General features: G+C 34.7%; 1 protein-coding gene across 7 annotated transcripts in view; it reads right to left on the bottom strand.

The window, feature by feature from the left end:
• TTC7B (tetratricopeptide repeat domain 7B) overlaps nt 1-17263 on the bottom strand; it is a 310918-nt gene that overhangs the window by 159008 nt on the left and 134647 nt on the right. For all 7 annotated transcript variants that reach the window (XM_031952351.1, XM_031952352.1, XM_031952354.1 and 4 more), the window contains one exon: nt 12317-12454. In XM_031952351.1, the coding sequence (XP_031808211.1) occupies nt 12317-12454 (138 nt within the window). The remainder of the gene's footprint in view (nt 1-12316; nt 12455-17263) is intronic.

Raw genomic sequence — 17263 nt, 5'->3', positions numbered from 1 at the left:
TTGGTCATAAATTCCTTCCTATTCCACAGGTTTGAGAGGCAAACTATCCTATGCTCTTCCAATTTATTTATAATCTCATTCTTTATACCTAGATCATGAACCCATTTTGACCTTATCTTGGTGTACAGTGTTAAGTGTGGGTCAATGCCTAGTTTCTGCCATACTATTTCCAATTTTCCCAGCAATTTTTGTCAAATAATGCATTCTTAAAAGGAATGAAATTTGTGAGCTTGGGGGGAAAGTGAAGTTGTGAAGATTGGGCATGAAAGAAAATAGAAAGTCATTCTATTTTCTCATGAGGATATAATTTATTTCCCCAACTTTGCACACAATTTCATGGCACAATAATTAACAAATATATATTAATTGACTCATTAATAAAAGCAGACTTAAAATGATTACAAGGCCTAGCTAACCTGTTGGTTATGCCAGCCAACAAGACGTAAGTCCATTGTTCTGGAAAGGTTTCAAGCACAGTGCAAGGGACAAGTTGAGCCTTCTGTCTAAAAATCAGCTCAGCTAAGTATGGAAAGGCTTCTCACAAGACTAGCTTCCTCGTGACAGATTCTTTATCCATGACAACTATCAAGAGTTTCATGTGTTCAGTTTGGAGCAGAGAGAGGACGTGACATAGATAGGGAATCAGCATAGAAAACTAATCAAATAAATATAGAAAATAAGAAATAGAATTTTACATAAAACCCCTACTATTTAATAAAGTAACTTAAACCAAATTATTAGAAAATAGAGAGGAAATGAATTTATTATTTATTGGATAATCTTTTTAGTTCAAGCCATTCTCCAATTGATAAATGGTCAAAGGATATGAACAGACAATTTTCAGATGAGGAGATTGAAACTATTTCCACTCATATGAAAGTGTTTCAAATCACTATTGATCAGAGAAATGCAAATTAAGACAACTCTGAGATACCATTATACACCTATCAGATTGGCTAAGATGACAGGAAAAAATGATGAATGTTGGAGGGGATGCAGGAAAACTGGGACACTGATGCATTGTAGGTGGAGTTGTGAACGAATACAACCATTCTGGAGAGCAATTTGGAATTATGCCCAAAAAAGTTATCAAACTGTGCATACCCTTTGATCCAGCAGTGCTACTACTGGGCTTATACCTCAAAGAGATCTTAAAGAAGGGAAAGGAACCTGTATGTGCACGAATGTTTGTGGCAGCCCTCTTTGTAGTGGCTAGAAACTGGAAAATGAATGGATGCCCATCAACTGGAGAATGGTTGGGTAAATTGTGGTATAGGAATGTTATGCAATATTATTGTTCTGTAAGAAATGACCAGCAGGATGAATACAGAGAGGATTGGTAATGATGCTAAGTGAAATGAGCAGAACCAGGAAATCATTATATACTTCAACAACAATACTGTATGAGGATGCATTCTGATGGAAGTGGATTTCTTCAACAAAGAGACCTAATTCAGTTTCAATTGATCAATGATGGACAGAAGCAGCTACACCCAAAGAAAGAACACTCAGAAATGAATGTAAACTGTTTGCATTTTTGTTTTTCTTCCTGGGTTATTTCTACCTTTTGAATCCAATTCTACCTGTGCAACAAGAGAACTGTTTGGTTCTGCACACATAAATTGCATCTAGGATATACTGTGACATATTTAACATGTATAGGACTGCTTGCCAACTGGGAGAGGGGGTGGAGGGAGGGAGAGAAAAAGTTGGAACAGAAGTGAGTGCAAGGGATAATGTTATAAATTTTTTTCAAAATAAAAAAAAATCTTTTTAGTTCAACTAATTCAATTAACTCATTTGTATCTTATGATAAGACTCTTGGCTTTCCAATTTCGTACTTTGACATATGGGTTATATATGCATAGAATTAATTTTCCCCATTCTGTTTTGTTGCTGACTCTGAAATATAAGGACAGTGAAGTGGGTGTGAAAAAGAGGATATTACTACACTATTACTAATTTTATTTAAATATACATGTCATACCAGAAAGAAAACATGAATTTGCTATAGGGTTCATATAGCTACTAAATGGCAAAGCAAAGATTCAAACCCAACTCTTCAGGCTCTTAGTTAACTCTTATTTCTACATTTAAGTTAAAGTTCATAGGCATAGAGAATAGAGGCTTAAAAACTTAAGGGCTAATCAGGCTAGGGTTCCAGATTGTTTAAAGGAATAAATAACAGGAGGAATACTCCATGCACATGGGTAGGTTGTCAATATGGCAAAAAACTTCAATACTTCCCAAACTAACTTGTACTTAGTTCCATACCAATAAAGCATGAATAGCCTATTCATTAAGTTATATAAAAAATAAGAAAATTATCGTGGAAAAAAGTAGGCAAAAATATTAAGGAGAATTATGGGGGGGGGGGGGAGGAAAAGACTGACAAAGGAGAACAATCAAATATCAAAGTATATATCAAAATTGTCTTGCTCCAGATACAGAATTGGGGGTGGGAAGTGAAGAGAGAAAGATATATAAATGAGGCAAGGGAGAAAACAAAATCAAATTATTGTGCGAACCCTAAATTACAAAACAATGAGAAAAAGAACCTTAAGTCAATAAAAAATAGTTGGGACAATTTTATAGCAGTGTACTGATTGTGATCTGTCCTTAGAACCACAAATATAGTAACTACCAATAGTACAATCAATCACTAATCAAAGAACAAATCTGTATATATGTGGTATGTAAAAAAAAATGCACATGTGCATGTGTATCACATCTGTCAACATAAAAGTTATCTGGTTTTTCTGATAATTTTAATATATAAAATATAAAAATATATATTTATGATTATATAAAAATAAGTTATTTACTTTTATAAAGCAACCAACTGTTGAATATTTTTATACAGAAAGTTTTTTTTTTCCTCTTTTAATAATAGCTTCAGGATTAGTAACTATTGGGATCTGATTTTAAAAGCATAATCAATTTTGTAATTTATTGCACAATGGCAAATGACTTTCCAAAAAGTTTGTATAAATTCTTACTTTCAGCATCAGAAATATGTTATGTATCTATATACATTTAGTAAAATGTGAGAGAAAGTATGGAATCGAGTATAGGTCAAGAACTAGTCTAAAAAAAAAAAAAGCTGGGTTCAAATATTACCTCTGACATATAGTGACTAGATGACCTCATGTTAAGTAACTAATGCTCTTAGGGTTCTAGGCAACTTTATAATACTTTAAGTTGCAAAGAAAATGTCAACCTGCATTGGGAGTTCCCTGCACTAATGACATCATAGGTTCAGTCCCTATGACTAAACACATCTTAAATCATCAAAAAGACAAATAAAATACTCATCTCCATGGTGGAGGGAATAAAATATTTTAATCAAACAATACAAGAAAAGGATGAAGAAACAACAAGATTGTGCAATGATCAATTCTGACAGACATGACTCTTTCAACAATGAGGTGATTCAGGTCAATGCCAATAGATTTGTGATGAAGAGAGCTATCTACATCCAGAGAGGTCTATGGGAACTGAATGTGGATCACAACATAGTATTTTCACTTTCTTTGTTGCTGTTTGCCTGCATTGTTTTCTTTCTCTCTTTTTTTTCTTTTTGATCTGATTTTACCTGTGCAGCATGATAACTCTATTTATATATATAGAGAGAAGAATCGCACATATTGAGTTACTTCCTGTCCAGAAGAGGGAGTAGGAGGAAGGGGGAAGAAAAAATCTGAAACACAAGGTTTTGAAAGGATTTTATATATCACTAATGAAAAGTAATTTTTTGGTGAGGGAGAGGGAGAAGATAGAAACAACAACATGTACATTGACTAAGGCCAAATAAAATAATTGAACAAAGTATTAAGTATTATACAGAAAGAATATTTTGTAATATTACTGTTATTTTCCACTTAATTCACTAGTTTTTTTGAGTTTATGGTTTTACATTATGATTTTATTCTTAATTTTGTTTATTTGACTGTTCATTTTTGTTGATATAAGTTTTTATGTTTAAAATTATACAAAGAGGGAAAAGGTAATTCCATTCAATTGCATGTATTCAGTTCTTTTGAACAAATCTGGGATAATAACAGTTTAGTTCTAGACACATTTTCAAAGAGACCTTGCCCAAAAGAGGATGAAGGGATAGAAGCTATAACACGTGAAGAAATGCTAAAGGAACTAAATGTGTTTAACGTGCAGAAAACAAGATCAATGGAAAACAATCAATATCTTCAAAACATCTGGGCTGCTACACAGAGTTCTATGTTGCCCTATGGTATACAACTAGGACCAATGAATAAGAGTTAAAGGAGGCAAAATGCAGGCCCAGGTTATTTCTGACAAATGAAAGGAGAAAAAGAAATAAGCACCTGTTATGTGCCAGGCATTGTGCTAAATGCTTTATGAGAATTATTTCATTTAATCTTCACAACTCTGGGAGTAAGTGTTGCTATTATCCTCATTTTACAATTGAGGAAACCATGGTTAACATGGTTAAGTAACGAGATCAGTGTCACACAGCTAGTAAGTGTCTGAGTAATTTGAACTGGAGTCTTCTTGACTCTAAACTGAGCACTCTATATTTTCCACCATCTAGCTGCTATGATAGCACTATCAGCAAAAATGGAAACAAACTTCTGATGATAGTAAGAGCTCCATTAGAAATTTCTGAGCAGAGACCAGATAAGCATCTATCAGCAAACAAAAGTATAAGGTGAAATCAGATGGCCTCAAGTAGCTGCTAACTAGAATTCTTTGATTTAATTTACCCTAGGTAAGGTTCTAGTGTAAATAGTTCATTAAAAGAATGACAAAATATTATGAGTAATATGAAACTTACTGATCATGTAGTTGAAACCTTTACCACATAAAGGAATTTCTTATACAAAATTTCTGACAAATGGTCATCTAGCCTTTGCTTGAACATATCCAGTGAAGGTTACATTTTGGACAACTCTAACTGTCAGAATGTTCTTTATATTGAGCCAAGATATGCCTTGATATAACTTTCTTAGTCCCAATTCTTCCCTTTGGAACCATAGAGAAAAGGGCTAATATTTCTTTTAAATGCTAGTCTGATATATATTACAGTTATCACTTTCTCCAAGCCTGCCAGGCTTTTTTTCTCCAGGATAATATTTCTAGTTCCTTCAATGAGCCTTATGTGGTTTTTCCCACTCCCCATTCCAGTAGTACTCTTTTCAATGTACTCTAGTTTAATAACAACAATCAAAAAACCTAGAGGGGACCCATCAAGTGCAGAATATAGATATCGTTATTATTTAAGCCTAAGACATTAGTTTTCACATGTTAGCTCACAATGAACTCAAGAGTTACATTAAAAATTCCAAATCTTTTTCATATCAATTGATGTTAAGCCAGGACTCATTCATCCTTTCAAATATAAAGGTTACATTTCACAGAATGTAAAATGTAAGAGAACCTAGAGATTATCCAGCCAAAGAAGTATCTTAAAAAAAGAATCCCCTTCCAGCATTTGTCACATAGGATAAAGTGGAGAGGGGAACAGCAATACATATGGCATACAAATGATAGCAGTGACCAGGATCAGATGATTTGGGTTCAATACTTCCTTTGCTGTAAGGAACTCCTTACCTCCCAAGGGAACCCAATCCCCTTTGTGATCATCTTTGATTGTTAGAAAGTTTTTTATTGGAACAAATTTAAAGCTATTTCTATGTAACATCTTCTCTCTCCCCCACCCACCCATCCCCATGCTATATACTGTCCTTCACACTTAACTCTGTTCAAATTCTCTGTCTCAATCTAACAAGATTTCTTCTCCTATATACGGTAAGAATTTTAAGAGGACTGGTAAAGAAGAGCAATAATAAAAAGAGTTTAAAACACCAGGAAATGATATAGTAAGTGAGGTCTTCAGGTAAGGTTCAAGGTATACTATACAAGTGTTAATGTAAGATTAAAAATACATATAGAATCCACTGCTTCATTTCCATCTGGCCCACTCTAATTTTGTTTAAATTCCAAACAAATATGAATTAGTGAGCAATAACTAAACTAGGCCCATGTCTGAATCAGATAATCTTTAGTGATTCAAGGAAAAGCTAAAAGAGACTATGGAAGGCAAAAGGGTAGTGGATTCCAAATCAATGGCCCTGGTTTTAAAAAGTGTGACACACTATATGGAGGACCTTAAGCATGATCCTTTAATATCACTAGGCCTCAGTTTTTCCTGACCTATAAAATGAGGTGGTTTGACTTCATGATTGCTAAAGCCTCTCCCACCTCTAAATATTCTGATACTATGAACCTAGGAGACCATAAAATATTCTATGTAATACTCAGTACTGCTTGAAATCTTTAAATCTAGTAACATATGAACATTCCTTTAGAATAGACATTGCACAAAGGTCAAGTATTACTGAGATTTTATATAAGCAAATATATATATATATATATTATTTTAAACAGAAAGAATAAAAATAACATTTCAGTCTTTGTATCTAAAGTGTTACATAAAGTAGACATACATATATCTTTCTAAAAAGGCTTACAGCTTAGTACCACGACTGAGCCATTAATAGTCAACAGCAAAAATCCAATCTTTTTAGCAGCTTTAGTTCATTCTAAAAAATAGAAGAGAAAGCATTTGATGCTTTACTTTTAATAGCTTAGGTTGTCATGCCAACTAGAGCTGCTACTTAAATTGGAGGAAAAAAAGCAGGTTTCTCCTTCCTACACAAGCCTTTCACAGCAGGGCTCAACATTAGTCCTTAAAACATGAAAAGTCATAGCTTTGGCAATATGATAAATATTACATGTTATGCATAAAACTGTCAGAAGATGAATGTGACAAGCATTCATCTGGTGTTTCCTTCATTTCATCATTCTCGTCCAGTGTCTGGTTGAAAGAGGCCTTATGAGCAGGCAGCATGCAAATACGGCCTATACTGTAGCTGAATAGGAAGGAGTCACTGTGAATCTCAAACACAATGGGTGTTAGAAAGGAAAAAACAAGTTTCTATAAGAGAGAACACAAAATTCAGGTCCCAGATGATGAAATCCAAAAGATACCAACCAAATGAGGTCAATGTAAAGAAGCAAAGAGCATCACTACAAAAGTAGCATGGCAAACAGAAAACCACTATTGTCACATGTATCATGTGGCAGTTTTCATCAGCTTTAAACAAGAAGACAAAGGGAGCCAAAATGTAGGGAGAATGTCTTAAACTGGAGGTGAAGGAGCTAAGATTTCAAAAAGAGAAAGAATAAAATACCAGGGAAGGAAAGGTATATGCATGTTGACTCTCTTAACAGGTTCCAGGGGGAAAAAAGAGAAAGAAAGGAAGGGCAATCCATATAGAGTAGTGATCACAGAACCCATTCAGATTAACAGTCTGATTTATATCATTAACTAACATGGGTAAATGTAGTAAGAGGATTATGTGGTAGGAAATACATATATAGATATAAAAATAGGCAGGAAATAAATATTTAATCAGAATTAGCTCCAAAACTATGGAGTTGAAGGTATGTTGACTGCAACAAAAACTCAAGAAATAAAATAATTTACTGTCAGTTATAGGAGTGAGAAATGACAGCTGATAAAAGAAGAATACGAAGGAAAGCTAAAAGGAATTAGCATTCAAAACAGAGAAAATTTTAATATAACATCTTTTAAGCTTCCCTTTGAAAGCCTTTATCCAAATAGGACATATTGTTGCATAACTGATAAAGTATTACAAAATTAGAACCCCACCACATAAAACTTATGGAAAGAATGATACCATGGCTGGAAATGTCACTTGGTGAATTATGGGTGAAGAATGTTTAAACATATATCCAATCATTTTTATCTGGGTACTTAATGTGCACAAGTGGGGGCTATGAACACAATGAGAGACCACAGATGTGTTCCAAAGTAGTGTTTAAGTATGCCTTAAAACTCTGCTTCTAGACAATGGACACACCATAAGGATATAATTCCATATAAATTGTGTTACAAAAATAGGTAGAGGTAGAGTGTCAATATAAAGTAATTAATATATTCTTTTTAATAAATCCTCCAGAGACTAATGAGCCATTACAATTCCTCATTATGTCAATAGATTTGTAAGAACCATTAGAAGAAAAGGGAAAAGGACCACACAGGCAGAGTTCTAGAAGGGCAAGGCCCATTATGTGTTTTCCTTTGTCTCAATACCTACCACAGAGCTTGGAACAACACAATTTCTTGAGGAGGGTTGGGAGAGAAAATCTAAGAGTGATCCTGGGTTCATGTAGGTCATGCCAGTGCAATGAAAGCTTGAGCTAAGTTCTTACCAAGCTGGAACGGCTCTCAGTACAAGCCTGGTGACAGATGATGTGTCAGTTATCTAAAGTCCAGCCTAGCTAAATCTGGATGCTTATTACCAGAAGGTAAGCCATCCACCCAGTGATTAATTTTTTGGCCACATCAACTAAAGAAAATTATTATGAAATAGAAAGGATGTAATCTACATCATAATATATAGTATCCACAACAAAATCATAGACTCTTTAAAATATTACAGTATTTTAAGAAACAGAGTGGAGCTTATTATCTCCAAATGAGTATCATCCCAATCAGGGCAGTCACTTCCAGGAATTCCTGAACTAAGTTCTCTTGGAAAAGTGCCTTCAACACTGATTTATAAGCCACACAAGCAGTTATGAGATTCAGAAAAGGCCCCACCTAGAGAGCGAGATTTGGGCTGAGCTTTAATGAAAACTAGGGAATCTAAGAGGAAGAACAAAGAAGAAGCCATTCCAGAAATGGAAGACAGCCTATGCCAAGGAATAGAGATGGAATGACACATGTGAAGAACAACAAGAAGAGTATTTTGAACCATAAGTACATGAAGGGGATATTACAGAATAAGGTTAGAAAGATAGATTAGAGTCAACTTGTGAAGTCTTTTAATGACAAATAAAACAAATTTATATTAGAGCCTACATATAATAGCGCATCCACTGGGGATTTTTGAGCAGGAGAATGAAATGGTCTGACTTTTGCTTTAGAAAAATTACACTGATAGCTGTATGAAAGATGAATTATAAAGGAAAGAGTCTTTAGAGAAAGAGAATAAATAGAAAACAATAAGCAGAGAGGAGTTGTGAAAGTACAATTGACAAAACTTGGCAATCACCTGGACATGTGAAATGAGAGAGTAAAAAGTCCAAGATGAAACCACAATTAAAACCCATGTACCTGGAAAACTGGTTGTACCCTTGAAAGAAATAGGGAAAATCTGAAGAGGAATGGGACTAGGGGAAAAGATAATGAATTCTGTTTTGGACATGTTGAATCTGAGAAGCCTATGTTCACTGTCTCATAGGCAATTGGTGATGTAGGTATAGAGACAGATCTGGGAATTAACTTCATATAGATGATTATCAAATTCATGTGAATTGATGGGGTCACTAAGAAAGAAAGAGTTCACAAGGAAAAAGGCCCAAGACAAGTGGACTACCCCCACTTCTAGGGAGTGATGGTCCCTAGATGGGTGATGATCCAGCAAAGGAGACTGATGACTGGTTACATAGACAAAAGAACTAAGAGAAAGCAATGTCACAAAAACCCAAAGAGAAAAGAGTATCTAGCAAGAAAGGGTAAGTAACAGTTTCGAGTGAGGAGGAAAGAAGGGGAAGAAGGAAAAGAGGAGAGAGGAAAGAAGGAGGAAAAGAACAATAAATGGAACAAGTTCCCTGAGGAGCTAGAAGAGAAAAGCATTAATGGGTCGGAATTGTGGTTAATGCTGGCAAGGAGAAAAACCTCAATTTCTGCAACTATAGCACAGAAACAGAAACAAAAAAGAATTTGAGCTAATGAAGATGGGAAACCAGTAAGACTCAAGATGAATGGTCTCAGTCTTCTCAGATGACTTCTCCTTTATGACATTCAGAAATAAAAGTTATTTTGTAGAGACTTTAAGGAATGCCAAAGACTTCAATAAACAAACATAAGCAATAGGGCAACCACATAGATACGTCCAATCATTTAAATATGGAGGTAGCGATGAAGAGTATTTTCCCATTTTAAGTATGATCAAAGACTAAATTTATGAATTTGGGGATCTGAGGAAGATTGCTGAAACATGACTAATAAATTAATCAACAGACTGTCACCATAAGATGGAAACAATATTTGAAAACAAAATGAAAAATCATATTGGTGAAAATAAGTTTTGAGTATTCAATGCTAGAAAGAAATGCCTGCCTTAGCTCTGATCTTTTCTCAGTGGAATGATGGTAAAACTACAGAAGTCTCCCTCAAATCATTTGGAAAATGAAGAGAAATCAATATGCAGAAGAGCATTAAGTGTGCAAAAAGAAAGGCACCTCAGACTGAATTTAGATGCAGAAAAATTAAAGCTTTTAAAAGTTTTTATAACTAAAACCATAAAGTGAAATTACTGTACCATGTTAATTACTATATTAAATCAAATTCAGCATTAATTTGGAACTAAAAAATCTAAGAAACTTTCAATGGTCAAGTTAGAGGCATCTTTAAAAATATTAGCTATTATCTTAAAAGAACCTGATCATCATTATATACATCAACAACGATACTGTATGAGGATGTATTCTGATGGAAGTGGATTTCTTCAACAAAGAGAAGATCTAACTCAGTTTCAATTGATCAAGGATGGACAGAAGCAGCTATACCCAAAGAAAGAACACTGGGAAATGAATGTAAACTGTTGGCATTTTTGTTTTTCTTCCCAGGTTATTTTTACCTTCTGAATCCAATTCTCCTCCTATGCAACAAGAGAACTGTTCAGTTCTGCACACATATATTGTATCTAAGATATACTGTAACATATTTAACATGTATAGGACTGCTTGCCATCTGGAGGAGGGGAAAAGTTGGAACAGAAGTGAGTGCAAGGGATAATGTTGTTAAAAATTACCCAGGCATGGGTTCTGTCAATAAAAAGTTATAATTATGAAAAAAATAATAATAAAGTTGCTACTGAAATGTCAAAAAAAAAAAAAAAAAAGAAAGAGAGAACGAGCCTGATCATAAAGCAAATCCACTAAAAAGGGCATGTTACATAACTAATCATCTCCACAAAATGACTTTCCACAGATTAAGTATTTTTCTTAACATTACAGATAACTGCCTTGATCAAAGATAGCATGTGGACATACTGAATTACTTACAGAGTAGTGCAGTGGATAGAGAACCAGCCCTGAAGTCAGGACAATCTGAGTGCAAATCTGGCCACAGACACTTAACACTTCTTAGCTGTATGAGCCTGGGCAAGTCACTTAACCCCAATTACTAATAGCTCTCCAAAGAGAACACTGTATATTCCCAAGCATAGCTTAAGCCCAGGGACAATAAATCATGACTACGATAAGGGTATCTGACAAGTGTTTTATATACACAGATATGGGTTGTCGTTTGTTTTTGTTTTTTGTTTTTTTCAAAGAATGAGTAGCAATGATTTTATATAATCAAAATAACAAATACAAAAAACACCTACTTATTAGCTTGGTGACCCTAGACAAGTCACTTAACTTCAATTACCTCCCCCCTACCCCCTAAAAAAATGCCTCTGCTACACAAGACTCATCTGTTTTCTCTTAGCCTCTCCTTAATGTGCAAATACACTGGATGGATCTCAAGACTGCAATAGGGGAGAAAATTTGATTTAATTCACTCTGATATTTTGTTTATGTCTTCCTGTGCGGAGGATATGGCAACAGATGGAAAATTTTAAAGGGAAAATAAACAAAAAAACTAATTATTTTCAAAATACAGATTTTTTTTAAATCCCAAGGAGAAAAACCAAAATTACCTGAGAATTTATCTAGCTCATATCTAGCCATAATAGTAATTCAATGCTTTGCTCAGCACGCATACTGCGCTAATTGAGACAGCAACAAATTAAAATCAATCATCTTCTTCTGAAGTTTGAAAACTCAAAATTCTATGCAGAAGTGTTTAAGTTAAGTGACTATATAACTCACCGAAAAATAAAAAGGCCATAAGACACTATAAGCAGATGAAGCAATCACTTCTGTGCTCTAGGATTTTGCTCAATACATAAAACCTAAACTAAAACATAATGCTTTTAAATGCCAACCTCATAAATAGTAATATTTTTTAAAAATTCCATCTTACATGAAAATTTGTAACACACAATTCAGTAAGTCCTTTGATTATGATGTGCTTTAGAAATAGTAACCTTCCTTCTAGAAGAAACCATACAGATTGGTACTGCTGACCATCACATATATTTTCAAGAAAATATGAGTTTACTCACACATAAATACAATTCACGGTTTTCAAGGTTGCATATACTAAGCTGACCAAAGAAATTGTGAGCCATACCTCTGACAGCATTTCATATTGGCCTCTTCTCCCCAAAGCTATAGTCAATAAGTCATAGACCACTGAAGCACTCTGTAAGCTGATGATGCGATCACTTTTATGCTCTGGTATCCTACTCAATACAGCATCCCGGTTTGCCTAAGAACATCAAAAAGAAAACAGATATTTAGAAAGGTCAGCATATAGATTAAACATCTATTTGCTGTTCATTAAAAAAAAAAAAAAAAACCCTCTTCACATAAATGCTCCTAGAGCTAACAATTTACATATCAGGTCTTGGAGCAAATTAGGAACAGGAGGTACAAATTCACCCTTGACAAATGAAAGCTGGCCCAACTTACAGTACAAAAGTCACTGTTCTGCCCCAAAATACCTTGATTTCTCATATTCAAATAATGGGGATGATTCAAGAGGCTGCTCATACATAAATCAAACATCTGCAGGAAGCTATTTAAAGCTAATACAAAGCAAAATTATTTCCCTAGGTGTATATATGCACTTATGGAATCCTCACACACATAGTGCAGCTTTAGGAAAGCAGAACTATACTTCCAGTAGCCAAATTACTGATATCTAACATTTTGGGGGCACTTTTCCTCTGAGGGAGAGGTAGAGGAGAGGGAGAAAAAAAGAAAAGAAGGAAGAAAAGGGAGAAAAGGAGGAGCAGGGAAGGAGGGAGGAAGGATTCCTAACACCACAACGTCCATACTGAAATGAGGCTTTCAAATCCACAGGTACTACAAAGATTTGTTTTCCTTTTCTCTCTGTGACAGAAACTATATAGCTATCCAATACTCATTCCCATCCCTTATACCTTTGTGACACTGAGCATATTTCTTAATCTAATCAGACTCAAGTTTCTTATCAGTAAAATAAAAAGATTGGACTAGATGCCCTCTGAAGTCCTTCACAGCCCTAAATCTATATGGTCCTATGCTTCTATGATCTTCACTGTAACAGACCACAAGTCAAACATAATTCAATATGGATTACAGGAGTGGAAAACAGACTTACAAGAGAAAGAGGCAAGCAGATTTTTTATTTAAATAATACCACAGAGAACACCTTCCTAATTTAATGTCTCCATAGCTTAGCACAGAAATACATCATACACATGCAAGTTTAATAATCAATCACATCTATCTAGAAATTAAATGCTCTTTATAACCAACTCATTTACATTAACATTCAAATTTAATTTTTCTACAGATTCCTAGAGAGACATTATATTGCAGATAAAACAACTCATTTTCCCCTTTACTTATCATAAGGACCAAAATGATTCAAATTTGGTACCCTCTACCTTTATGTGACAGACCTGGTCTCTCAATATCTCATAACTTTAGATCAGTAAGAGTAGAAAGAAGGCCCCCAGGGCTATGTTCTCAGAGTGGTACATGAAATAAGCACTGGGGTCATACAGATGGCCATTTTGATGTTTTCCTTCCTTCATGCCATTCTGAAAGCCTGCTTACCAACTCTGCCTCCCACTAAGAAGGAACTGCCTTTCTTTTCAGCACCAACTCCTTGGCATTTACTGTTAGCACCATAGATCAGTATGGATTTGGCTTCAAAACTCCCTCCTCTGAAATATAAAAGTTAGAATAAAAGATAATCAGGGCACTTCTCATTGAGTGAATCACTTCTTGTTAGAGCAGGCCTCATCTTGAAATTTTCATTATAAGTTTTCCTGATCCAGGTATCAATTCTAAGCCAGGGAAAGAAATGATGTATCAACTAAGACTTCGCTGAAATAATTATTTTTTAAATTTGATGCTATCTGCCCTAAAATAATTATTCTGAAGAGAAAAAATTGGGAGTGATTCTGATATTTATAAGAGATCTTAATTAGAGACCTTATCTAGTTGTACCAAATATATTTTTTTTTAATTTCAAAAGGAAGTGTTCAGGAATCTTGTGTTTCCAATATAATGCATATTTTATCACCATTATAAGCAACAGATTTTCAAAAAATTATGATTGTTGTTTTAGCTACCATTACATAGCTGTAGATTGATAATTCCCTTTATTTTATGGAAAGATTAATCAGAGTGAAAAAATAATGTGACATAATACACACAGCAACTCAATCCTGAGTTGGTGCCCTTATTGTGAGTGGAGAGTATAACAGTAAATTTATGTTTCAGCTTGACAGCTAATAATCAGAGCCATAAAAATAAACTATTTTCTCTGCCACTAACAAACAGTAATATTTATTTTGACTCTAAAGTAAACGTATTTATTTCTTGTCTACATACTGAACCAAAAAAAAAAAAAAAAATTGGAAAGGAAACTTGGTAAAAGTGCAATTTCTATTAACTTCTATATAATATATTAGATATTAAAATAAAATTGGATAGAAAATAGAATAGAAAATTCTATTTAATTAGAAAATTATGGAATTATTATCAGGTAATGCACAACTGTCCTGGTCAGGAACTTGTTGCTTTGATTTATAACCACAGTATCATTTGAAATCATTATCAAATAGTGTCATTAGCCCTTAGTATACGCTGCTGAGTTTACCAAAAGCAAAAATCATTTTTTGATAGTTTCCAAATCTGATAACCCAAAGAATTCCCAATTTTAAAGGCCACAAATTAATATTTATTCAATGGAAGACCTAGAAGGATTTAAAAAAATGCCTATCTCCCCACTCCAGTCCCCCATCCTGACAGTGCCTATGGGGCCAGATACAGTAAGGATGATCGACCAAAGGCTAAAAGCTTAGTATGAGGATACTAGTACTTAAAAGTCCAACATGAAACAGCTTTGATCAAGGAGTAAGCTGTAAAATACAATGAGGTTATTAGACCAAGACAAGTCTGGACAAAGTACAAAGCATAGGGTGCCTAAGGTGCCAGCCGGTCAAAAAGTGATAAGCACAGGTGGGCAAGGATAACAGCCTGCTACTTTCTTGGATGATTAAGTGCAATGATAGAAATGACAAGCCAAAGAAAAACAAAAGAATTGATGAAGATATCTTGATCCCACAAGTATAACCACTTTCCAGTTTTTAATAAAGCCAAAAATAATTTTTCTGATTGATGCCATTCACTCCTTTATTTCACCAGTTTCTTCTGTAATCTTTCTGTATTCTTCAGAAAACTTTCTGAGAATTCCTCAGCTGCTTCCAATTACTTATGAAATATGTGAAGGGCAAATGTGGTCACAATTATTTAAAAAGAGAAGATGACACAAACATCTTGATTTCTACTCTTGGTAAATCCTTCAACTGATCACTGACGTGAAAAGCAATGATTGATCATTCAAAGATTGTGGCTACATCCAAACAGGTCACATCAGACTAACTCCATTTCTTTTAATTTTGATACAATAAGTAGGTCAGGAAAATGCTCTATCAAAATTGTATATTAAAATTTCAGCAAAGCATTTGATAATATCTTATGCTATGCTTAAGAACAATATGAAGAAAAGACACACAGATTCTAAATGTATTAGAATTGGCTGAATAACATGACTCAAAGAATAATCAGTGATGGTAGAATATTCAAAGGTCTGTCTTTAACTCTGTGACGGTTGTGGCTTGGATGAAGTTTTGAAAAGTGTGCTTGTCAAATGCATAGGTGACATGAAATTGAAAAAGACAGTTTACATGACAGATGATGGAGACAGAATCTGTAGATGTCAATAGGATGGAATAATCAGCCTAATCAGATATATCATTTAAAAGGAATATGCAAAGTTCAACCTAGCAGATTTTAAAAATCATAATTACAAAATCTGAGTATCAGAAAGAACCTCAAAGGCCATCCTAATCAACCCCATCTACAATTGAAAACCCCTTCTATATCTCCAACAAGCAGTGATTCAGTTTTTTCCTGAACTCTCAAAAGATGAAGAAATCTATTACCTATCATTTCAGCCAATTCTACAATTTTTTAGTTGGAAGTTTTTCCTAAGACAATTCTTAATCCATTTCTCTAGTCCTGTCTTCTGGGGCTAAAAGAACAAATCTAGTTCAATTCCAGATGACAGTCCTACAAATACTTTTTTTCCCCAAGTTTTCTTTCCCAGGCTAGATATCTCTCACTCTTCTGATCACTCTTTTCTGGACACTTATCTTACTGATGTAATTCCTAAAAGATGGTGCCCAAAACTTCCAAAGTACAGGATAACTAAGATAGAACAATGTAAGCATTTTTATGAAAAAGATCAGGGGGTAAGAGGGGAGGATGGGGGCAACTAGGTGGCACAGTGGATAGAGCACCAGCCCTGAAGTCAGGAGGACCTGAATTCAAATCTGTTCTCAGATACTTAACACTGCCTAGCTGTGTGACCCTGGGCAAGTCACTTAACTCCAACTACCTAGCCAAAAAAAAAAAAAAATCAGGGGAAGGAGCACTTGTATAAATATGAATCAACAAGGAGACACTGACAACAAAATAACTAACAAATCATAAGTTGAAAGAATGAAGGAACTGACAGATGCATTTTTCATGATAGCAATCTGGTATTTGATGGGTTTTCATGTAGAAGAAGAATCAAGATTTATTTATCCTCAAATAGTAAAATAAAAAAGACTAGACAGAAGCTGCAAAGCGATTATGGATTGAAGCTAGATGTAGATAAAAATCTTCCTAACAATTAGAATTACCACAAAGAGTACACACTAAAAGGAATGAGCTCCCCCTTGCTGCAAGACTTCCAGTCCAAGACCAGATAATCACCTGCCAACACTGTTACAGAACTTATCTTGACCAGGTACAAGGTCAGACGGAGGCAAACTAGGCTGACCTTATCTGCCCCATGGACCTCGTTGCTGTTCATTCTTTATTTTCAAAGAGGCCCAAGGACCTCCCAGGAGAATGCTTTGATGGGCACATGTTTGCCAGGGGCTCCAGCTGGGCACATGTTTGCCACGGGCTCCAGCTCACTCTCTTCCAGAGTCTTCAAGGAGTTCTGGCAGGCAGGGTGACTGCTGAC

The sequence above is a fragment of the Sarcophilus harrisii genome, chromosome 2, assembly GCF_902635505.1.
Source record: "Sarcophilus harrisii chromosome 2, mSarHar1.11, whole genome shotgun sequence".
In the NCBI taxonomy this organism is placed as follows: Eukaryota; Metazoa; Chordata; class Mammalia; order Dasyuromorphia; family Dasyuridae; genus Sarcophilus; species Sarcophilus harrisii.
Note: the sequence above shows the minus strand (reverse complement) of the source record. Positions and strands in the feature narration are given on the sequence as shown.